Here is a 26569-nt window from a genome sequence, read left to right on the forward strand (position 1 = left end):
TCAATTATGGTCATCGACCCGTTGGTCGACTACTGGACAGTACTGTGATGGCGTGTTTAAGAACTATATCAGTTAATGATAAGTTCAAATCGGGGGAATCTCGTTTCGATGAAACCGTTTATTAGGGAAGAGGCCGTTTATTCGGAGATATAAAGTACTGGCATGAATAGATAGTCTTAGAAGATGTATGAAATAAAGGCAAACGTAGTCGTTAAGGAATCTGTACGGGACATTCTGGAACCAGCAAATAACCAATGTAAACATGAAACGCGGTAATATGTAGTAAAGGGTCGCCAGACTTCGCTTGTAGTCCTTATTAATCAAATATAATGGTAATTCTCCGTACACACGCTGATTCGAGTCTAGTGACTAAATGTATGACGTTTTACGCCGCAGTAGAATTAATATAGCTATGTCACGGCGTGGGGGCACCATATATGGGCCTCATACACGTTGTACCAATCTGTGGAATCGAACCCGGGTCTTCAGTGTGACGAGTCATCACTTTAGCCATTTAGCTAGCACGCCGCCCCTTTAATAATCCTAATCGATTGGCAGTTATACCAGCATGGTCAATATAACATGTTTAGGTAGATGAGGAAGGTGAGGTGGGGTTTAACGTCGCCTTGAAGATTATTAAATTTACATAGTGACGTGTGTGGTGTGTGTGTGTGTGTGTGTGTGTGTGTGTGTGTGTGTGTGTGTGTGTGTGTGTGTGTGTGTGTGTGTGTGTGTGTGTGTGTGTGTGTGTGTGTGTGTGTGTGTGTGTGTGTGTGTGTGTGTCTGTGGCGTGTGTGTGTGTCTGTGGTGTGCATGGGTACCCCACTCAGACACAGTATACTGACACCGAGCCGACCAGTATTTTTGGTATGACACGGCCGGGAATGGAACCCCCGGCCTTCCGCTCTCCTGACAGACGCTCTATCCACTAGACCACGGAGGCGGTCTATATGTCAAAATAAGCCAAATTGTTTAGATTAATGTTGTTGTTTTTACCGCAGTCAGTAATAACCCGACTTCATCATGGCGACATGAAAGTACGCGAGCTGTGGAAGTGGCGTTGGAGTAGCCAAGTGGTAAAGCGTTCGCTTGTCACTCCGAGACCCGGGTGCGAGTCCCCATTTGGATACAATGTGTGGAGCCCGTTTCTGGTGTCCTCCGCCGCGATATTGCTGGAATATTGTTTAAACGGTGTAAAACCACAAACTCACTCACTGTGGGCATGTATATCTAGTGGTCGACTGCATGAGCAGCGCCCGACGCAATCGCGGTGACACAGTCGTGTCACACATGATGTCCACCCGATTCTCATTGGTAACTATTCTATTCTGGAAAGCCCACAGGAATATTCAGTTGTTTTGGGGTTGTTCCTAGTTTCCGACCTATCTTCGATCAGTAGAACAAGCGTATCTAAATGCTAAACGTCAATAGAATAACCAGTCGCGATTATTCGCCGAAACAGATCCCATTGAGCGAAAAAGGCACAAAAGAAGTGAAAATTATATGAATTGATCACTGAAAATCAGAGGTGACACCGGGTGTTCGCGGAAAGGGTTATCTGACCTGCCCCACCGGTAGCACCCAACACTCGCACAATTTGCATAAAAAGGAAGTGTTTGCTGTCTGACGCCGCACAGCAGTACTGCCATACAACGGCGGCCTGTTATCCACGATGACTGAAATCTCAACAAATATTTGACCTTTTCAAAATTTATGAACATCAGACCTGAAACCTCATTATAGTAATGATAATAGGCCAGACATTTAAAAAAGGCCTTATTCTAGAAAACAACTCAGAGGCGCTTAGTCATATGTTCCTTTTGGAGAGGAATGTTTTCAGATCAGCTGATAAGATTGTTTGTCATCGATGCTGATACTTTCAACCACTGGATTATTTATCTATCGTACTGACTAGCTACAATATCGCTGATTGCGTATAAAATGACATTCACTGACTCATTCCAAAATGATGAGAAAGACATGTACCAACTATTGCATTCGACCGTCGGACAGGTGTAAAAAGGGTTTTTGTACGCTTCAAACTAATGACATGTGAAAGAAATAACGGTCGGTAATAATCAGAATGTTTTATACCACGCTCGCGGCTTCAGTTTGAGAGAAAGTCGTGTAATGCACGGGGACAATGGCTACATCAGAATAGTAATGGTTCTGCGTCAACCACGGCTTTCAGGTCTGAAGTTAACAACGCACTAGCTCAAATGATCGGCGAAAGATCGAGACAGCCATTTTGTTTGCCAAGCGTGGCGTATGCTCCTTCGATTGTTGGGATGCAATTCACCATCACGAGACTTCAGAAGGATGCAATTAGGCTTCGATGCATCTCTTTCATCATAATGGGAAGACGTCGCTCGTGATGATGTCGTGAAATGACGGTGATGACCACGTTGCGGAAAGAGTGACGCATTCGACATGTGATTTAAAAGAAAACTGTTACACATTCAATTAGTAGTGCTGCGTTTATAGCTGTCTCTGCGTTTTATGTGCTCCTTTAGTATTTGATGAGGCCTGCAATGTTCCTGCGGGGGGCTGCTTCATTGAAGGATGGGCTTATTCTGTTTGGTTTGTGCAGGGAACTATTTTTACAATGAAAGTTATGTTGATAGCACTCTTTGGGAACACTAAATTTGCGATTATGAAATTATCAAGGCTCCATTATTGGTGCCAAGATTAGTGCTAGATGGCTAGTCTGTCTAAATGGTCGTCAAGATGATAGGGATGATGAGCTTGGCGAGCAGTTATCACTTCGTTGCAGTCTGCTAGCTATGGCAACCGCATGCCAGGCTGTGTTGCTTTGTTGGAAATGTCAAGAGAATGGTTGGCCTCCTAGTCTTTTGAGGTGACACAATTCGCTAGCGGCGTAGAGTTGTGTCCCTTAGAGGTATGAGGATCCAATGATGGTGGGTTTGAAATGTCAGGAGATGCAATAGTTAAAGAGGACAACGGGTATCCTTCTAGTCTTCCGAGGTGACACAATTCGCAAGCGGCGCAGAGTTGTGTCCCTTAGAGGTATGAGGATCCTACGGTGGTGGGTTTGAATCCCAGATTCGCTCTGATTATCCTTAATGTGTCAGCACCATGCCTGTGCTCATGGGTTTCACCAAAGTGGTAAACGTCAAACATCTGCATCATATCGGGTTTCCTCCCACATTAAGCTACACGCCGTGATATAACTCAATTACTGTTTAAAGCTGCGTCAAATCCCTTTTCCTTATAGACGTGACCTCTGACATGGCTTTGATGAACAAGGAATCCTAAACAATTGGAATGTGAAACTCTGATCCACGATTAGCGGATCCTGGTACGAGTAAGGCCTTCACCACCTCACTTTCACAGAATTTCTCTCGCAAATGAGTGCAATTTGATTGAAAGTTGATTCTTTAGCGTAATGCCATTCGAATCTGAAGCGGTGGGAGGCCTTGCGAATAAAGTGTTCACACCGAAAGCCCGTGTACTCATACATTCATTCGAATCGGATTCAAAACATAGCTATGGTAACTTGGTAAACTTTGGTCTATGATTTAAAAATGAAGATATGATACACTGGACATCGAGGATGTAAATCGTTCGTGATGGACTTGACCACAACGAACTGACCAAGCACTCCACCAGGTCGATGGTTAATCAGCTTTTTGATGGTTGCATATGCAAGTACTGTAGTTCTTCTACTCAGAACCATTTTGACCCCCCGATCCCTATAAACGATACTCGTGATGTACTTGACATCCATTTTTCTCCTAAATAGGAAGAGTGTGTTTTATACCTCAATATTACACTGATTCAAGTCTTCATTGCAGAAATACGGAGGGTCACATGCCTATAGCACAATTCTGTGTGGATAGTGGATAATGTAATTGTTTGGTACACAAACGATCAGGGGGCACGGGTGGCGCCGGGATTCGCTGTGCAGAGTCGCGTCCCTTGGGCACGCCAGAAACCTATGACTGTGGGTTCGAAACCCGGTTCACCCCGATTATGTTTCTAGGTTTGTCAGCCATACAGCCATACCCGTGCTCGTGGGTTTCATCGAAGTGGTAAACGTCTAAGACCTGCATCACTTCGAGCTTTCATCCCACATTAAGCTGACACACCGTGATATTACTGGAATACTGTTAAAAGTGGTGTTAAACCCAACTCACTCACTCACAAACGTTCATATACAGACAACCATCATTTAGGTGGAAGCAAACAGAAATAATGTTCAGTTGTACATGTCACATGTCTTATCATTTCTCACTTCATCACATGACATATATATGTTGCTGAGGACATTAATACATTTGATATTTACATAAAGATATTTAGAGATCGGTACATAAATGGAGGTGAATCGACTTGATATAACTTATAAGTTATTTTCTCAACACACAGCTTTATCGTCATGGAAACTGCTAAAAATAACTCCTTCTCTATTACTGCATAAAATATCATCGCCTATCGGTTCCACAGAGAAATAACTCATTTGGTTATGACCTTAATAAATTTCCCCTTCTGACTATTTCGTCCTGCTTGATAAAACAGTGTACAATATTTACCCATGTAAAGGATCCTTCGTCTCGTGTGCCAAATAGCCCAAGTCCTAGTCGGACCAAGCTCGGAAACGAACATTCATCAATTTCCGACCAGTTTGGAGCTCTGCGAGCCTGGGGCAAAGAAAAAAGTACAAATCGTGAAAGAAACTTATTTTTTAGGTCTAATTCTCGAGTACGAGGTGATTCGTGTGGTATATACGTGCTTGTCTGAGGAGGTCTCGACAAGCATTTTGGCCGTTTATGTTTAACTCGATGATCCTCAGAGAAATGGGTTTTGGTAAAAAAGAAATTGTTCGATACTAAGTGTAATATTGATTTGCTTCAAGTGGTGTTTATTAAACCTGTCCTGCCTGCCAGGAATAAAATATCTTCTCTCGTGGCTTACATTTAATATCATAAAACGTAGACGTTGAATGGAAATGAAATTGCAGATAGGTCGTTATTGTCCGGTTTTCGGTATACTTCTTGCTTCATTTATCAATAATTGACAGGTTCGTTTGTTCGTTTCTTGAGCAATGGCCATCTCGTGTGTATTCTCATGTTTCCTGATTATTGGTAGTATTGTCGTGACGGACTGAAAAAGTAGTTCCATTTGTTCCCGGTGAGCAGGTGTGACGGTAGATCCACACGCGATACTTCCGGTTTCAGGAGTATAATACGCCAATGGTGGCAATCATTGGTGCTGACTTTTTCAGGGCTTGTTCAGCCGTTAAAGAGCGTCTATATATCCATGTGCTGCTTTTGTCAAACGGTGACATGTCAGTGTGCCCTATGAATAAAAGAAATACAACTATTATTGATTGAAATGTAGTTTGACAAGTAGTCACATGTGTATTCTCGTGTTTTGTGATGCTTGATAACTGTGACGGTTGGCTCTGTGCGATACAGTGTGTATGGATAAATAATAACATTTGAATTGTTTGGTATATTGTGATAAACAGCTTAACATGAGATACATGGAGTGAGTGAGTATGGTTTTACGCCGCTTGTAGCGATATTCCAGAAATATCACGGCGGGGGACACCAGAAATGGGCTTCACACATTGTACCCATGTCGGGAATCGAACCCGGGTCATCGGCGTGACGAGCGAACACTTTAATCAGTTCATCTTGGCTTAAAGAGGAAAGAAGTAATTGCATAAGTGTCCATGTTAGGCTTTTCCAAATAGTTGAAAAGGCGAGTGAGTTGGGTTAAACGCTGCTTTGAACTTCTTTTTGATTTATCACGACTTTCATTTTGATGGAGGCAATCCCGATGATTCAGGTTGTTTGTATGTTGTTTAACGCCGCACTCTGCAATATTACAGCTATATGACGGCGGTCTGTAAAATAATCGAGTCTGGACCAGACAATCCAGTGATTAAAATCATGAGCATCGATCCACGCAATTGGGATCAATGACATGCATCAACCAAGTCAGCGAGCCTGACCACCCGATCTCGATAGTTGCCTCTTACGACAAGCATAGTCGCCTTTTACGGCAAGCGTGGATTGCTGAAGACCTATTCTACCCCGGATCTTCACGGGTCGATGATTCAGGTCTAGATTGTAGTTATAGTAAACAGAAACATAATCAATCACGGGAAAAACCTACTACCAGTGTCATCCGGGTCCCGCGTCATCCATACCAAATCTTCCAGAAACACGTGCGTTAACTGACGGAAAAACTCTGTTGTCCACCCTTGCCGAACAAGACTAGAATTTCTGGGCTCGATCGTAGCGTCACCTGTGGCTATAACCAGTTATGTCTCTTCTATGTCCCTCCCATTGACCAATCCGATTTCACCTCTCATATCACTTGCATTTGTTTTACATAAATGGCGGCGCCTAGTTTGTAATAAAACGGGTCATGCTTCGCGAAGTGCATCAAATCACGTGAGCACCTTTATTAAAAACATGAAAAGATTTGGATCATATCTGTTGACGCCCTGTTGGCGGCACACATGCTTTGCAAATCCTGCAATCGACCTAAGTCTGCAAGCCAGTTTACGAACGGGATGTCAATTTCGTTTAGCGATTTTGATTGGACTATGCATAAACCCGTCAATACATCCAAAATATAACGCTAAATTCTTCCCAAATTCGGCAAGAGTGGAAACTGGACTTTCATCGTCAGTTAACTCCCTTGCCTCGGTAAAAGCAACAAGTGACCAAGTATCGTTTTACGCCCCTTTTAGCAATATTCCAGCAATATCAGACACCAGAAATGGGCTTCAGACACTGTACCCATGTCGGGAATCGAACCCGGGTCTTCGAACGCTTTAACCGCTAGGCTACCCGACCGCCCCGCCTCGGTAAGACGTCCATGGCGTTGCACATGACAGCAATCTGGATATTTGCAGGCCGTCGGGATATACCTTGAATATTGTTGACAGTTTCGTAAAACAACAAACAAATACAATTTGGACAACTTTAGCCAGTCATACATGAACAATGTATGTTAAGACAGATCAGGTTCGCTAATCAGTTGAATCCACAAATAACAATAAGGCCACAGGTCACCTAAAATGACTACAACGAATGTAAATCGAGTGATACCGATAAGCTAATTACGTCACCAGCGGCACAGTCAGTTTCAGTCACTTGACATACCCAAAGGGGGGGGGGGGGGGGGGGGGGCTGCGGGTTTCCCCCTAACGAAACCAACTTTGGGATTTACAGATTAGTTCAAGTAAATTAACAAAATCTCTTCAATACTTGACAAAATAATCTCTTTGATGCTGTCAACAGTTTAACAATAAAGATTATCCGTAGGCGGTGTAGGTATGTCATTTCACACATATAGACATATGTTTAAATTGCAACCTCGGGCAACGTCTGAGTCTGGTTTCAAGTTTATGTTAACAGATATATATTCCACGCTGGCAATCGTAAATTGCCTCACCGAAATATACTCGACAACAAACGTTCCCGTGACACCAATATTTTAGTGTATTTTTCAAACAAGTAAAGTTTGGTTTTCAGTATTGTCGTACATGTATGGAATCAAGTCACAAAAACGCAACTGCTACAGAAAAGCTGTATTCAGTGCAAAAGTTGACTTTTATGCAAGCCATATGCATTTCACTACCCAAGAATGGGTATGAAAACATGTGCGTTAACGGGATTCCACATACATTGTTTATCATCGTGCTGACAACAACAACTCAGAAAAACAACAAAATTACGCAATTATTCAACATTACGAAATGTCACGCCTGTCCGGAAATGAGCGTCTGCGAGCCATTGGTATGCTGAAGCAGGATCGAGTCAACGCGATGTTGCAAGACAATTTAAGGTCCACAGAAACACCATTTGGTGTTTATGGCAACGTTGGCAACAGACGAATGCAGTCAGAGACCATTGTCGGAGTGGCAGGCCACGCGTAACCAAGAATCGACAAGACAACTGGATTCGAACAACACACCTACGAAATCGATTCCAGCAAGTAACAGTGACTGCAAGGAGCATCCCTGGCCTTCGACGAATATCTTCACAAACCGTACGTCGCCGCCTCAGATGTGCAGGCATTGTCGCCAGAAGACCCGTAAGACGTCCCATTTTGACAGGAAACCACCGTCAAGCACGTCTACGGTGGTGTAGACAGCGTTTAGACTAGACGGCCATGCAGTGGGGACAAGTTCTATTCACCGACGAGTCTCGTTTTCACCTCAGCCACAGCGATGGACGGATTCGAGTGTACCGACGTCGAGGTGAACGTTACGTCAATCATTGTGTCGTGGAAGAAGATCGGTTCGGGGGCGGCAGCGTTATGGTATGGGGTGGGATTACTGCAAGACGGAGGACCCGTTTGATAGTGGTAGAGGGAAATCTCAATGGACAGCGCTACCGCGTAGAGATCATCGGCCCTGTGATTCTACCGTTTTTGCGTCGTGATGGCCCAGGCATTACCTTTCAAACATGACAACGCCCGGCCTCATATTGATCGACTTGTTCAGGATTCTCTTCAACAAAACAACGTGAATGTCATCCCCTGGCCGGCTCGCTCCCCTGATCTCTCACCAATCGGGCACCTGTGGGATGAGATGGATCGGCGCCTTCGACGTCAACCACATGTTCCACAGACACTCCAGGAACTTCGAAACATGCTTCAGCAGATATGGACAGATATCCCACAGGACTTTGTGCGACGCCTGGTCCATTCCATGAGAGGAAGATGTGTTGTTTGCATCGCAACCAGAGGTGGACACATACGCTTTTGATTTGTAAATTGACATTTTGGCATGTTCATGTTTTTGTGAAATCACGCATTTTCTGAAGTTAGTATGGCAAATTAAACCATTTGAACACTTAAAGGAGTCTTTTATCTGTTGCAAACCGAAATTGTTTCAGATTTGGTAAAAGACATAAGTTTTCATTAAATCTTATTCAATGTCACAGGAACTTTTGTTGTTCAGTGTAGACTTCTCATTTATTTTGTTAACATGAGACAACGCATGCCTTCCGAACACCTTCAGTTTCAAATGGTTGTTTTCCCTCAAATGATAATTAATATCTGAAAAGCCATATACTTTTATATATGTCACGTAACTGTTTTCTTCTGACCCTAGTAAATACCTTAAACTTCCACTGCCTTGATCTGTGTCAGATAACGTTATCATGATGATCATAACAATCACTTGCTGAAATATAATATACCTTTATCTGAAAACCAGAGCTTTCAGCTGTCGTGTAGTGATACTCGTTAAGCGATACATCGTGAACCTTCATATGCTTACAATCTTCTGACCATCATATACCCAAATCTCAAACATGTTGTACCTCACCTGACCTCCCTCAGATATTTCAGATTTACATTGCACAACTTTTGGGGTGCAATCGAAGACTCTTGTTCAAAATTTGTTTGATCAGGGTCACAACATTCAAGACCTCAGCAAAGCTTTCAAAATATTTTTTTGATAGACATATGGAGGACATTTCCAAATGAAATTCATTGAAATGAATTACGAGTTGTCCGATGCAATTCCCAATTTTGATTAGTACCGTATATCCCCGTGTCTATTTCATATGAACACTGGACTTGCCTTTGCATGTGTGACATGTGCCACTGGTGGGTCAGGACTCGCTCACCTTTTCGCGAACACCTGGGCCCACTTGCACAAAGCGATCATAGTGCTAAGATGATCTTAACTCCCATACTTTAACATAGGCCCACAATAGTCTTAGCACTAAGATCGTTTTGTGCAAGTGGGCCCTGGTATCATCCCTATTTCATGCTAATTTACTGACAAATAAAGTTACCAGCATCTGTACCGAAAGAATAAATTGGTTGTCGTCATCGTGGGTCTGTCTCTGACCATTTTACAGCGTCAAGTTCTCACAGAGGCTCCTTTTCAATTTAAAAATTAAATTGACCAAGCATTAGTCTTAGTCTTACGTCATAGCATACCTCGATTTATTTCCAATGGCTGCACTTCCTAACGGAAACATCATCAGTACCATTTGACTTGACCAGTGTTGTTGTTTTTTGTCGTTTCAGATGAAGACTCTATCAGGATGACAGAGATTTGTGCCAATGGGGGAAATAAAATGAAATGTTCCATAAACGAGACCCTGGAAATCGGAAGTATAGTGTGTGGGGGTGGGAGCCACGCGTGCTCCCCCGGCACCAATGAAACTATATTCTCAGTGTGTCACGGACAAAGGACATGTGCCACACTCGGGTTGAGGACAATGATGGACTCTTACTGTGGATACCTCTTTGACATCACGAGACAGATCCACGTGACTTACAGGTGTGTCACAGCAGGTAGGGGAGATAACATACCGGAAGTGATGTCACGTCATTTCCGGGTATTAACTTCTTTGATCAATTTAACCTGTCATGGCTATCTTATATTTTTAATTTTGATTAGAATGTGTCTTATGCAACAGTTTTCATGATTCAGTAAGAGTCTGTGTATTCTTGATTATCTTAATTGTCAATCGCTGGATTATCTGGTTTGTTTATTTGCCATCACAAGGCAGGAGGGGGAACGGGTGGCTCAGTCGTCTAAGGCGCCGCGATTTGCTGTGCAGAGTTGCGTCCCTTGGGCACGCCAGAAACCTATGATTGTGGGTTCAAATCCCGGTTCGCCCCGATTATGTTTCTAGGTTTGTCAGCACCATACCCGTGCTCGTGGGTTTCACCGAAGTGGTAAACATCTAAGACCTGCATCACTTCGGGCTTTCCTCCCACATTAAGCTGACACGCCGCGATATAACTGGAATACTGTTAAAAGCGGCGTTAAACCAAACTCATTCACACACACTCAAATGACAGGAGTGCTGCTGTGCGGGCTCTGGCAACAATACCTTTATGCAAATTGTGTAAGTGGAGGATGTAACCGGTAGGGGAAGACCTGCTTACCCTTTTCATGAACACCTGGTGCCATCACTGATTTACAGTAATCTCTTCTTACTATTTTCACCGCTATTTTGCCCTTGACGCCCAACGGAATCTGTTTCGGCAGATAATGGAGATTGGTTTTTCTCTGGCGGTGACGTTTCATATTTACAGCCTCGACTGACTACATATCTCCCGATCGTGACCTCCCGTTGTCGCAGGATAATACTATTCATTAGCTCCAATTAACACCGATTCTGGAAGAATGTTGGGGGCGCAAGATCATTTCCTTTCCAGAAACATATTCCGCCCATTTCATTTGCAACAAGACACATTTGAAAGCTCTCCCGCGTCACACCTATTTAGTCTACTTCAACAAACACCGTCTAATTTATCTTGGCGCCGGGTGAAATTTCAAAGACGTTAAAGACACAATCAGAGAAGTAGGTGCTTTCAAATATACAGATATAAAACAGCTTTTTGCACCCTCGCCTCGTATCCGTTACCACTCATTTAATCCACAACTTGGGGCATGGGCCGCCCCAAGGGTATTTTTACTTTTCCTCATTGTCGAGCAATTTTACGAAAGAGTTCTAAGATTTATTTGGTTTTGAAGTGTCCATGATCAACATGTGCATATCCATTGGCAACCCCCGGGTATTAGCGTCCCTCCAGTGTTTGAGTTTTCATCAAAAGGAGTCCATAGACAAAACTATCACAGCAATTGGGTAAATGTTTCTAAATATCTGTGAAATTTGGATCTATTACATTTTAGTAAGTAAATTGTTAGTTTTGTTACAGAATTCTTCAAAAGGTCAAGGTCGTATTAATTATTACGGCGCAAATCGTTATGTAGCGTGACATCTCGGGAATTCACAACGTCATTAACTTTTAATAACAGCTTTCTTCCATGGCTAATCACAAACTTGACCCGTCACATACCAACGTTTGATTGAATCTGACCCTGAGACAGATTGATTCAGAGTTGATTATTACCGAAGTCATTATCAACGTCATTTCTTGAGTGAGTGTGTGTGTGTGTGAGGGAGTTAGTTATATATTCCGCGGCGAAATGCGTGAGTGTGTGAGTGTGTGAGTGTGTGTGAGGGATCCGGAGTTAGTTATATATTCCGCCGCAAAATGCACAGTGTGAGTGTGTCAATGACTTGGTGAGGTGGAGTGGCGCCACGTTTCACAGCATACCAGGTATACCCGTTGTTTCAGCTTCATGTCTCCTGTGTACAAAGAGAAAAGTCCAAGTGGCAAAACCAAAAGTTTGGTGAACACCTCGAGCACGGGAAACCAAGGATCGTAATATATAAACTCACAGTCCACGGATCCTGGCACGCATAAGGGAAGCAATTTTACACAGATTAATTAGCTATCTGTGTACCTGGGCTTTTGTTCTCAGTGAATCCGGATTCGAAGCCATGATCCCGTGTTCTGGCGGCTAAGAAGTACAGCTGAGCTTAGACCACTGGGCTACCCGTGACCCCTCTTAACATAGGACAACCTGTGGATGACTTAGTTTAACGCAGTTTTGAGCAGTATTCCATTTATATCACGGCGGGTCAGCTTTAATGTGGGAGGAAAGCCCGAAGTGATGCAGGTCTCAGACGTTTACCGCCTTAGTGAAACCCACGAGCAGGGTATGGTGCTGACAACCTAGAGTGAGTGAGTGAGTTGTGTTTAACACCGATTTTAACAGTATTCCAGGTATATCACAGCGTTTCAGCTTAATTTTGGAGGAAAGCCCCAAGTGATGCAGGTCTTAGACATTTACCGCTTCAGTAAAAAGCACTAGCACGGGAATGGTGCTGACAAACCTAGAAACATAATCGGGGTGAACCGATATTCGAACCCACAATCATAGGTTTCTAGGACTCTGTACAAAGAATTCTGCGCCTTAGACGACTGGGCCATCCACGTAAGTGATCTACTGTAATGCATCTTCATACACAAGCGACCCGTGATCGGGGTAGAAACTGGATCGGGTGGTCAGGCTCGCTGATTTGGTTGATGCATGTTATCGTATACCAATTATGTGGATCGATGCTCATGATGCCAATCACTGGGTTGTCTGGTCCAGACGCGATTATTTACAGACCGCCGTCATACAGCTGGAATATTGCTGAGTGCGGCGTTAAACAAACAAACAAACAAACAAACACGATCATACACAAGGACCTTCTTATGTCCATCATTGTGACATGTTGAGTGAGTGAGTGAGTGAGTTTGGTTTAACGCCGCTTTTAGCAATATTCCAGCAATATCACGGCGGGGGACACCAGAAATTGGCTTCACACATTGTACCCATGTCGGGAATCGAGCCCGGGTCTTCGGCGTGATGAGCGAACGCTTTGACCACTAGGCTACCCGACCGCCCCGTGACATGTTGAGGCGAACCACAATCGTATTATTCGATGTCCAACAAGTTTCATCCCAATGGTATTGTCGGGACAGATGGCGCCACCAATACCATTGCGGAGAAGTTATAGGCCCGCCAACCGTATAACAGATGTTCTCTGTACTGGACTCAGGGCGTAAATGTTTCACAGGAACGCATCCCTTGTCAAGAGATCGGGTAATAATCTCGTGATCTGCCCCAAGAAAAGAAAAATTTGTCTCCAAATATAATATCTTAACATGATTTTGCTTCTTCCGATATTGTTGTTTTTCTGAAACTTGGCTCAGTTTGATCTTCCACTCCTTTGAACGTTAGGATTATAGGAGCCAACATACATGTATTTTGAGATCGGCACTTGTAAAATATCACGAAAGTACGAAATTAGAAGACAATCGTGCAGCGTGTTACTGGCATTTTTAAAGCCAGTCCGCGCCCATCGTGTTCGGAAGAAAGAGTTTGTGTGTGTGTGAGAGAGAGAGAGAGAGAGAGGGGGGGGGGGGGGGGGGGGGAGAGAGAGAGAGAGAGAGGGGGGGGGGGGGAAACAGATATATGCGGACTCCGAAACGGTCTCGACAGCGTTATGTCAGTTGATCACGTCTGTTTGCCAATATTATCGTGTGTGCTTGTCAAGATTTTCGGGGTCGAATCCGTATTGGATTCAGTATAACAAACCATTATATATGAATCTTTGATATCCTGATGATATGTTGCTAATGATGATGATGATTGTGGTGGTGATGAGTGAGTGAGTTTATGTTTTACGTCACATCGGCAATATTTCAGCCATATAGTGACTGGTGATGTATTAATGATAATGGATGTTTCTGAAAATAATACGTCACAGTTAAATTCCTTTTCTGCACCACACCAGGTTTATAACTACCGGTAAAGTCAAGTGCAGACGCTCTCTGTGACACTTTACAAAGCATAATTATGTAAGACTCGTTCTAGGATTGAGCAGCGCTTGGAAAGAGATCTTGATTACCACCTTTAAAGAGCAGAGTATGAACCACAGGTGACCACAACCAGATTCATTTTTTGCTGCCAGCCAGACGTATTATTACAACTAAAACACATGATATGATTAATAAGAAAACGTGGAGCGCGGCTGCACACCTCAGAAGAAATTACGAAAATCAATAACTAGCCGAAAACTAAAATCTAAACACCGATATTGATTTAATAAAAGAAAAAATAGCCGAATGTGGACATCAAATGGAAGATAGAAAAACTTGATTAAAGAGAGGCTTCTTCATCGGCGACCTCTTAGATTTTTCACAGCGGAAGACGTCCCTCCTACCCCTTGGAGACTTTTAATCACCGAGCATTAGATTTGTGTGAACGAAAAGAAGGACGTACGACTTGGTCGGTCGTCTTGGGACGACTGTAATGATCGCTGTAGAACACGGACATCATACAGCGCTGATTCAAAGACATCTATCTGATCGTGTTGCTGCTTGTAACTGGATAGATCGTAATGGCTAGCAGTATTTAAGAGGAAAAGTTGATTTCAAAGATTTGTATTGGTATCAGATCGCGATGGAGGAATCTGAGAATGTGAGTTTTATTTCATGTTTTGAAGTGTTATTCAAAGACAGGTTCTCTGTGTACAGGAGGTCGCGAATGGTGTCCATTGTATCTGTGCTTCAAGAAGGAGAAGAATGAACAGGAAAAACGGCGTTCGTATTAGAAGAATGCTTCAAAATGCTTCAAAGGATTTATTTTGTCGTGCTTTGAGATGTTGTCGTTTGGGGTTTTGAAATGAGGAGGCTTAACTTTCATGTGAATCAACTTGTAAATTGATCGTGAATTACTACCGTTTTTAGACCACGCTCTGAAGACGATAAGTGTATCCTTTCCTCCAATAATCTGGTACTGGCACATGAGTTAATGAGTGAGTGAGTGAGTGAGTGAGTGAGTGAGTGAGTGAGTTGGGTTTTAACGCAGCTTTGAACAGTATTCATGTTATATCACGGCGTGTCATCTTAATGTGAGAGGAAAGCCAGAAGTGATGCAGGTCTGACAGGGTTTTACGCGCTACAGAAATGTGCGTCCAGTACGCACAAATGTAAGGAATGGACGCAAACAAAACAATTGGGTCCCAAAGGAGACACAAATATATTCAGTGTACCACATTCTTGACAAGAAATATGAAGGACCTGTTGTCGACATAATTATCATCTCTCACAATACACGACACCACATCATTTCATTACTTTACAGGACCCTCAAGAACCCTCAAAATTAATTATCGGGGGTCCCACGAACAGTTTTGAAAGTCTGTATAAAAACCATGATATCGCCTTGGATATTTGTCGTCCAAAGTAGCCCTGTCGTCTAAGGCACCAAGTTCACTTTGTAGTGTTGTGTCCCTTGAAACATATAACTCTTGGTTCGAATCCCAGATTCGACTAGATTATGATCTTAGTGTGTCAGACACACCCATGCTAGTGAATTTCCTGGAAGTGGAAGCTTCTAAGACCTGCGTCACTTTGATCTTTCCTCCTACATTAAATAGACACGTTGTGATATGACTGAACATATTTTTCGAAGCCCGTTATAAAATAAACCGAATGCCTGTCATCAAATGACCTTGAGGATCGAACCCGAGGCTCCAAACAGATCCGAAGCTTGAAATAAAACTCACTGCATACACACCAATCTTATATAAGCTGAGATAGCGTAAAGAACATCAACACGCGATATGAAAATATTTTGCGACATATGCTATCGACAAAAACTAAGGGAACAGATGAAATGGTAGTGAAGGTGTAATGACGATATAGGTCTGTAAAAATAATTTGGGGCGTGTAGATCAATATCTGTCCCCCCATTTTGGGCGAGACAATGTACATGCGACATTTTGATTGGATACTTGTGATTAGCTCGTGTATGGTTACCCTTGGAAATGGCTGCCTTTCCGCCTGAAGAGCTACCCGAAGCTGGGCCAGTTGGGGTGTGCTGGGTGCTCTATTGGGGCCATGTCTTGGGACGTAGCGGGCGTGTCCAATGTCCGTGTGCCTTCTCGTCGGAGATAATCGGTGACGACCTGGGCACAATGTGATCTGGCATTGACATCATGCAGTTCAAAATTTCTGCCGATAATTCTAGCGAATGGAACAACGCCAAGACGCACAATTTCGTCAACATATCGCTGGCCTGTTCATTCACAATAACCAAATCAGTTTGTCACAACTGCCCCCATACCGATCACAGTCAAGAACTGTTGCCTTGACACACTGCTCGCCGCTACGTCGCCAACAACGTTTTCTGCCATCGGTGAATCGGAGGCAAAACCTTGATTCGTCTGTTAACATGGTGTGTCGTACAGTCAGTCCCTAGTGTTGCCGACCGCCTCCGTGGTCTTGTGGTAGAGCGTCCGCCCGGAGAGCGGAAGGTCCAGGGTTCGATCCCGGGCCGCGTCATACAAAAAGACGTTAAAAGATTGTACTTGTTGTTACCCTGTCTGGCGCTCGGCATTAAGGGGCTAAAACAAGGACTGGTCGGCTCGGAGTCAGTATACTGTGTCTGAGTGGGGTATTCATGTTAAAACTGCGGCATGGTATCTCAGTGAGCTAGCACTATAAATCGGCATCAGTCCGGACTAGTACAAGCAGCCACACACACACATACACGTGCATGCACGTCGCTATATAAGTGCAATAATCTTGGACGCGACGTTAAACCCAATTTCACCTCATCACCCTAGTGTTGCCTAGCCAACACCAATCTTTGCCGCCTATGGTCAGCTGTTAGGGTCACACCCTCTACAGGACGCCTTGCTTTCAGGCGGACAACATTCGGGCAACTTGAGGTATTGACGTCCCCCTATCTACCCACAGTTCACTAATTTGTCTGTTTAATCAGATACTGTCTCAGGGGCTTTTTTAAGCACGTGCTTAGCTCAGTTGTCTCAGTGATTGTGAGTTCCCCTTTTAGGCGCACACACGTTGCTTCTACGTGAACATGATTTACGGACTGTTCCTGCATGATGTTGCATTCAGATGTTGCATTCAGATGCAACGTCACCCTATTGCAAACGTACACCTCAACGATAGCTACATTCAAATCGACCCGTGATGATCCGGGGTATAATAAGTCTTCAGCAACCCATGCTTGCCGTAAAAGGCGACTATGCTTGTTGTAAGAGGCGACTAACAGGATCGGGTGGTCGGTGACTTGGTTGATGCATCTCATCGATCCCAATTGCGTGGATCGATGCTTATGATATTGATCACTGGATTGTCTGGTCCAGACTCGATTATTTACGGACCGCCGTCATATAGGTGGAATATTGCTGAGTGCGGCGTTAAACAACCAAACCAACAGTCAAATCATTAGTTCCCGTATTTTTGGTCTGTAGTTTATATTTTTTGTTGAAACTGTCTTAGACTAAAAAACAAGCCCTGCGAACTTTAAGCCAGCTGGCCTTTTATCAAAACGAGAGCACAATCCTTTCATAAAGAAATAAATCATCAAGCTGAAAGTACTCCTCTCAGAGGATCTCCATGCGTGCATCCCTTCCAGTCTCTGTCACTCTTTAGAACCAATCCTGGTTCTGTCGGTAGCTTATGACGCATGGTCACTACAATAGAAGAAAAAAATCGACTCATAAAAATGCTATATACCTTGTTTCTTTCTTAAAGCAATCTCTTTTAACGTTGCATCATAAAAGGGATGTCTTTCTTAATGTTCTCCTCGCTGCTGTCGACACATGTTCCCAAGCCTTGTTGAGTATGCTGAAGGAGGGTTACAACGCCGAGAAGTGTAACTGCACATGCCACCCGTGCACCGTTGGATATTTCTTTCCTGTTGTTATGGCAACCATGTACAAAGGCTTCTAAAAATGTGACATATGATGTAATCGAGGATGTACATCTGCGCCTGGTGGCTAATCATTGTTGATAGTAGATGGTAATTCACCTCGGGCTGGTATCAACACATGCAACGATGTCTCTGATGGGTTGTGTTCGTCCCTTGTGTATTTTAGGTTTAGGTAAGAAGTAAATTACAGATATTGACGCGGTTCATAACGTGAGGCTGTAAAGAGACTTAAAAAGTATCGTCATCGGGTGAGATTTTTTTTTACTGCGATCAGTAGATTTTAGTCTTGTCAGGTAACAAAGACTGTTTTGAGCTAAGTTCTGTGAACACCAATATGATCCGGGTTTTAACGGAAGAGTTATCTTTCCTTGTCGATACTGATGAGTTTGCGAGCTCTAAAACGGAATACAAGACCTTGTGAATAAATACGTATCTCGTAATTAATTTTATCCTTCGTTTTTATTTTGACGAAGTGTTCCCACAATTTGCTGGATTATTTTCAGGACCTAAATCCCGATTGAACTGAGGAAATATGTAATATTTTGTGAATTGGGAATCTGTAAGTCATTGCTTCGGAACCGTCTCAATACCGATAACATATGTAACAGTAAAGTAAGGTTGGTTGTTTGCTGTTTAACGCCGCACTCAGCAATATTCCAGCTATATGACGGCGGTCTGTAAATAATCGAGTCTGGATCAGACAATCCAGTGATTGATATCATGAGCATCGATCCACGCAATGTTTACATTTTGTACATAACTTGATTAATCCGGGAAACTGATCATGTGGACGCCGTGATGGAAAACGCCTGAACATAGAGATTGCTACACGTGTTTTTTCAAAACGTATCTTTGCATTAATGACTTGTGAATATATAAACTTGGTCTCGTCGCTATATGGTTGAAATAATTCCGATTCGACGTTAAAGTTTAACTCACTCAAAACGTATCTAACGAGCGCAAACGAGTTATAAGATAAATGGTATATGACCGACCGCAGACATCTGATTTTTACACATCCTAAAATCGAACTATATTTAGCATCGAATCGATGCATATTTTGTATATATTCTCATGTTCGTAGGGGCGAATGAATACATAGCACAACGGTCATGAGTGACGTCATCCTGCTCACTACTCACACATAGAGTAGCCCTCCACAGAAAGGTTTCAGCTTTGTGTGTGGATTGTTGATTATAAAAATGCAAATTAGATAAGATCAAAGAACATTTATTAAGCACTCTAAAAACATAATGTTTCCACACAGACGTTGGTGAATTCAACTCAAGCATGAGAAATAAATTACAAGCGAAAAGTAGTCCGTCTTTATCTGACCTTTAGGTCATCACCATGGAGTAGCCAATTAGAGTGTGTTAGAAATCGAGGCTGCTCTGTATGCGAATGTGTTTGTCCACTGCTACAGAGTGTTGTGTGTGTTTGATTTCATTGTTTGATTAGTATTAACGTCAATAGAATTCCTGTTCGACTTGATGTACACTTGCTTATTTAATGTACGTGATAATGTTCAGATGTGCACCGTGGGCGGTTGATGGGGAATAAAGATTGATTGATTCGCACTGCGTCGTTAATCGTGTCACACTGTCACCAGTCGTATGTTCCTGGGCATCGTTCCACAAAGCGATCTTAGCGCTACGACTGCCATAAGCCACTGTTAAAGTATGGGAGTTACGATCACCTTAGCGCTAAGATTGCTTTGTGGATAGGGGCCCTGGTCGGTGAATCGTTCTCTTTTGAGAGATTTATAAACAAAAAGACTTTAGATTATTTTGGGCGTCCGATACGTCGCCAGAGCTGCTAAAAACGATGTAATTCTTCATCCGAAGAACAACGTTTGGTTAAGACAGTGACTGTTTTTGTCCAATGTGAACGGATTCTTTTTAAAGTAAGTATACACTATAAAATATTGTTAGAATATGATTGGATTATGTTTCACTGTCATCTAACTTTTTTTATGTTTTTTATATTTTTTTATACAAGAGTATGCTAAAATTAGTGAAAAACTGCCGGTTTTAGTGAAATTGGGTTTTACGACGCTTTTGGCAACATCACGACGAGGCTCCCCACCTTCCTGGACTTCGGCGTGACGAGTGAAATCTTTAACCACTTGACCTCCCACAGTCCTGACCTAAGATGAACTTTCCACAATATACTAAAACTGCCTTGGCCTATATATCTTAAGAATATCCAAGACCTGCTCATATTCAAATAGTTTCTGAAAACATTTCCCCCAACCTCTAAAATTATCCAATTTCTGCATGTGATGTTTTCATGTTACCAAACAATAAATAATGAGAAAATATATCAGCAACCTTTGATCGTGTGTTCGAATTCCGGCTCGCCTTCTGATGGTTTGGTAGTTTGTTGTTTACGCTGCACTCAGCAATAGTCCAGCTATAAAACGGCGGTCCCAAAATAATCGAGTCTGGACCTGACAATCAACTGATTGACAAGATGAGCATCGATCTACGCAACTTACCAGTGTAGCTTACGCTTCACATGCTTGTTTTCACTAATGATGACATTCTTGTCCGATATTCAATATGGCCGCTACGGCAGCCATTTTGAAAAAAAACGATTATTGGCCATCAATACTCGACCGTTTCTGTTCAAAAGAAAGTAAATGTTCTATATGTTTAGCTTCGAGTGGGACATGTTTTTCATGAAATTTAAAAGTTTACCTTGGTTTCACTTTTGCATTTACTCTTAAATTCTCTCAAAATGCATTTATTTGCACTGTATTTTACGTCTTATGGTGATGCATCTTGTTCAAATCATGAGATATACTTATGAAAAAATATTTGAATATCCATGCTGATATATCCGTGGCTGTTTTTGTTGACATTTAAAATTGGTGTCTACATATCTAGGTGAGCAACAGTGCTGTGGTACTATGCTCTTTCTTATATCAATCAGGTTTTCTCTTGCTCGAACCGAAACCAGTTTGGGACCAAATAACAATTCCCCCATGGTTCACATGCGAGATAGAAAATAGTTCTAAGCCTAGAGACAAACAGAATAATAGTAAAAATGTAAAAATTATTTGATGCCATGAAACTAAAGACTAACAGTAACAGCCTGAAGTGATGGAATTGTATGTATACGCGTACGAAACAAAGTTCAAAGTGCGGCAGTTGTTGGCGCGTAGGAATACTTGTATTGAAATTAGAACAGCCGCCAACAGCTGATCACCCGCTTGTCAATATTCAGCATGTGTCAATACTGGAGTAGGAACTCAACACGCATAAATTTGGCAGAAAATGTTTTAGGAACACACAAACAGGCCAGGAAACTGACAATTTGCAACCGTGAAGTGCCTTTAACCAACGTCAATGGGTCTCCTTAAGCCATGATGAGAGAGTGTCGCTTCGGCAATCCCAACCATGAACTTTGACATGTGTCCTAGAACTTTGACCAGTGGCATTAAATGCCACCTGATATCCCCACTATCGTCACTCGACAGAGGTATCGATATTGTATTTATTTGATAGAATCGATTATCTCACAAATAAGTAATAAATTGTTTTCCCATATCGACTAAAACTGAGACCAAAAATAAATTCATAAAGCTGCTATTGCACGTCCAAAATCATTAAGGCTTCGAGTAGAAGATCGGGGGCGAGAAGCCAGGCTAATTGGGCAATTGAAAACAGTATAAACGGATTACAATGGAGTGTTTGTGCAAGGCTTCCTTTAAGAACCTGCTGGGGAAATTAGAACGCATCTCTGTAACAACGTAGATGCTGATAATCAATAAATATCCTCGCATACAACGTTTTTTTGAGCGCAGTAGAATATGTTTTACCCTAAAACAATTTTATCAATTCCTGACACAACCTTAGAAAATGAAACAAACAACGAAAGAAAAGGAATATTAAATGTAATCAATATTTTAGAAAGGACGTATACATCATAGGCGTTACATTGGCATATGAAATACATCGGTTTTCTTTTCTTGTACTTTAGTGCGAACTCGGAGGTCTCGGAGATAACGACTTTTTTTCGTTATGTTAAATCTTATAAACGGATTTTTTTGGGGTGGTACTTTTCTTTGTTCGCAGTATAACATATCAAACTGGTAGAAGCCCCTCATGTTGCTTGTACGCGTATCCCTGTTTGAAACCTTCATCCACAACAGTGTTGTATTTCGTTTAACTTATCCTCCACATCGGCCATATAATGCAGCGTAGAGGCCCTGATTAAGGATTGGAAACACCGCTCTTGTTTCGCTTCTTAATTTGAAACGTGCGTCTGTTGATATACGATGACTCTAAAATCTCTGGAGGAAACATTAAATTTTTTTTTTAATGAATCGGTATAATAGGATTGTTCCACTATTCATCGGCCTGACATGGGTACAATGGGTGAAGCCAATTTCTGGTTTCTCCCAGCTCTGATATTGCTGGAATATTGCTAAAATAGACGTAAAACCATACTCACTACCTACCCTACCGCTATTGATCGTTATCTGTGGTTATTGAAGGCCTGTTTCATCCTCTATACCTCCAGGGCTCGCATAACGGTATACCTTCACTCGCCCCTGCATCCCTTTCCGTGGTTCTTGCGATCTCAGATTACCCGCCCTTGATTTCCATAAGCCCATTAAATTTCCTAGGGTGCTCACTCACTCACCTTGGGCACGCCAGAAACCTATGATTGTGGGTTCGAATCCCGGTTCGCCCCGATTATGTTTCTAGGTTTGTCAGCACCATACCCGTGCTCGTGGGTTTCACCGAAGTTGTAAACGTCTAAGACCTGCATTACTTCGGGCTTTCCTCCCACATTAAGCTGACACGCCGTGATATGACTGGAAGACTGTTAAAAGCGGCGTTAAACACAACTCGCTCACTCACTCACTCACTCACTCACTCACTCACTCACTCACTCAGCAGTCAACTCGAGGTAGCTGCAGGGGCAATTTGAGCAGTATTACTGAGAGATCGATCCTTTCCTAGGTTTGGAGTTAATTATAGAAAGCATTGTCGAAATATAGACATTGTTTATTGTTCGCTGAATAGCTTTTTTCCCAACTCGATGTAATCTTGCTTCCTGGAAAGTAGTATTTACAGCCAACAGTCTGGATGTGATTGTGTTCGGTAGGAAATGGCGGCCATATTTTGATGATATTACCTTAGCGTCTTATACTTTGCTGCACTTCCGTTAATTGCAGAATTACATACACCGCGGTGTCGTCCAGATTTATATCGTATGGCCGTAATAGATACTGGCGTATTCTGGCTAATATTGTGTGTTTTTTCTCTCATAGGGTCTGACAAACTAACGTTCAAGATTATTGCATTTGTATAGCGACGTGCATGATGCGTGTGTCTGCTTGTTTGTTTGTTGTTTAATCCAGCACTCAGCAATATCCCAGCCATATGACAGTGGTTTGTAAATAATCGAGTTTGGACTAGGCAATCCAATGATTGAGATCATGAGCATCGATCTACGCAATTGATACATGACGTGTATCATCCAAGTCAGCAAGCCACCCGATTCCGTTATAGTCGCCGCTTACTAGTCCGGACTCCGGCAGATGCTTTATCTATTAGACCACGCTTACATTCTTACGAATGGGGACGACCTCGACGTACAGCCTACGTACACGCTTACATTCTTACGAATGGGGACGACCTCGACGTACAGCCTACGTACACGCTTACATTCTTACGAATGGGGACGACCTCGACGTACAGCCTACGTACACGCTTACATTCTTACGAATGGGGACGACCTCGACGTACAGCCTACGTACACGCTTACATTCTTACGAATGGGGACGACCTCGACGTACAGCCTACGTCCATGCTTACATTCTTACGAATGGGGACGACCTCGACGTACAGCCTACGTACACGCTTACATTCATACGAATGGGGACGACCTCGACGTACAGCCTACGTCCATGCTTACATTCTAACGAATGGGGACGACCTCGAAGTACAGCCTACGTCCATGCTTACATTCTAACGAATGGGGACGACCTCGACGTACAGCCTACGTACACGCTTACATTCTTACGAATGGGGACGACCTCGACGCACAGCCTACGTCCATGCTTACTTTCTTACGAATGGGGACGACCTCGACGTACAGCCTACGTACACGCTTACATTCTTACGAATGGGGACGACCTCGACGTACAGCCTACGTACACGCTTACATTCTTACGAATGGGGAAGACCTCGACGTACAGCCTACGTCCATGCTTACATTCTTACGAATGGGGACGACCTCGACGTACAGCCTACGTACACGCTTACATTCTTACGAAGGTGGACGACGTCGACATCGAGTGTACGTACACGCTTACATTCTTACGGATGGGGACTACCTCGACATAGAGTGTACGTACACGCTTACATTCTTACGACTCTCAGCGTACGTACACATGTACATGCGCATCAAATGCACACCGTACGTGGACGTTACTTTCTCAGTCGGAACACAATCATAAATGCGTACGACATCGGTACGTTGTGAGAAGGAACACGCGAATATATGACCTCAGGGGACGGTATCGGACTTACACTGCGGTTATGCAAACACAAATCAATAAACCTTTTGAATTACATTCCACTCTGGACAAGATGGCCGCGTGCATACGTACTAGGGCTGATACGTCATGTGACTGTTTCCGATTATAGCGTACACCACGCGTACACCAAATGCGTACGGCATGTGATTGTTATATTCTTGGGGCTCGTTGGGGGCATGGATACGTCCTAGAAATGACACTGAAAGTGTTCAGTAAAAGGGCACACGCAGGACTGAGGGGCAGGGTACGTGAATACATCACGTGACGGAATCACGTGACTGATACCGCTCACGCTTATTATCCTCACGTATGAACGTACACGAATGCCATGAAGTTAAAGCAAAACACAACGTTGAAAACGTTCTTCACCATGTTTCAAGGATATGAATGATACGTGCTGGGGAATTGTTTTATATATATATTAAGTAAACAGCCGGATAAAAGAAAGTAAACACTTGAAAATTGGATTTGACCCAAACGGTACTGGGCTGAAAGCAGGCGCCATTTCTTGTTTGTTTCAGTTTTAGACACCATCAAACATGGTGTATACGTTATTTTGCCCGACGGTTTATATTGGACTGTACACTTGAACTTTTTATAAATATATGTTGTTGTTTTTATAATAATTTTTATTTTGGAAGAATTGACAGAAACGGTATAATCGCCATTCATACATCCCTCACAATTATTTCTCGTTGCCCGTTTCCCTTCATGGAATACCATTAGCCCAAATATCATACGCAGTACAGCCCATGGCTTGTTTATAGAATTTAGGGGGCAAAATCGAATTCTCAAAATGTTTTAGTTCTTCACGCAGGTTTCGAAGTGTGGATGAAGGCTTTTACATGTATAAAATCGATTCCCCTGGGTTAACATCAAAAGATGAGGCATGTATTATGTATTTGGTATCCATGTAAACGCGGATGTTGTGAATGAAAATAGTTCCTGTATCAAGGCCGGGCAGTTATGAATATTGCTCTTGATCATCGCGTAAATTTGAAATAATCACACAAGTGCATCGCGTCGACGGCACACAGAACGCTCGTGCAGAATGAATATTAGTCAAGTTCATTGTCCTTATTCGTGATGATCCTGTCGCGAACTTCTGTATTGGTTTTATCAATAACACACCAATTCCATTAGCAGAATTGCAGATCAATAGAAATTTTAAGTAGTTGAGAAATATTGACAAGATCGCTGCAGGGAGCTCGAGCTGGTATGATCCTGGAATCATTGTCCAATGTGCCCTCAACAGTGCCGCAATTATGGACCATTTATATTAGTAACGCTAGCTCATCATGCTCCTGTGATGCCAATTCGGTTAGAAGATTCGGTCTGATGTATGGTCTAATTCCTTCCCCGTAACCGTGCCGGACTGTCTTATACAAGGACGACCTGTACTAATGTCTCAGACGCTGACCATCAATACTGGCAGCGGGTATTAATTGCGTCTTTCCAGGAAACTGGCATATTATTAATTCCAAATTAATAGCCATGCATGCTAAAGCATACATTAATCCGCAGGTCAAATAAAGTTCATTTGCATCACCCTCAAGATATGCGAGACCAAACCGATAGTCAGAATAGTCCATATTCCACAGGACGGTCAATATTCCCCCAAGAGGATATTATCAGTCATATTTTCTTAATCAATGCATATTCACTACCAGTTATCCGGGCTATTGAAAGAAGCTATCCCACAGTGTATAGGTTGGGATTTCACATTAGGCGATAGACCATCCTACCGTGTGTTGAAATTCCAACGTTTCCAATATTTCCATTTTTGCTGTTTTAACCCGAAGTGCTTCCCCTGAAATGCCCCAAGGCTGAAGATTTAATGCCATGAAGCGCCAGACATTGGCGTGGATCTCTCAATCACGTAATTCATTTCCAAAAAACAACAGACA

The 26569-nt window shown here is 42.8% G+C and overlaps 1 protein-coding gene across 1 annotated transcript in view; it reads left to right on the plus strand.

Annotated features, from left to right (window-relative positions):
- The window catches only part of LOC124130853, a 168153-nt gene that overhangs the window by 96536 nt on the left and 45048 nt on the right, over window positions 1-26569 (plus strand). Inside the window, exon 3 of the mRNA XM_046493888.2 lies at window positions 10030-10299. Within this exon, the coding sequence (XP_046349844.1) occupies window positions 10030-10299 (270 nt within the window). The remainder of the gene's footprint in view (window positions 1-10029; window positions 10300-26569) is intronic.

Source organism: Haliotis rufescens, unplaced genomic scaffold, assembly GCF_023055435.1.
Source record: "Haliotis rufescens isolate VD_foot unplaced genomic scaffold, xgHalRufe1.0.p SCAF_10, whole genome shotgun sequence".
In the NCBI taxonomy this organism is placed as follows: domain Eukaryota; kingdom Metazoa; phylum Mollusca; class Gastropoda; order Lepetellida; family Haliotidae; genus Haliotis; species Haliotis rufescens.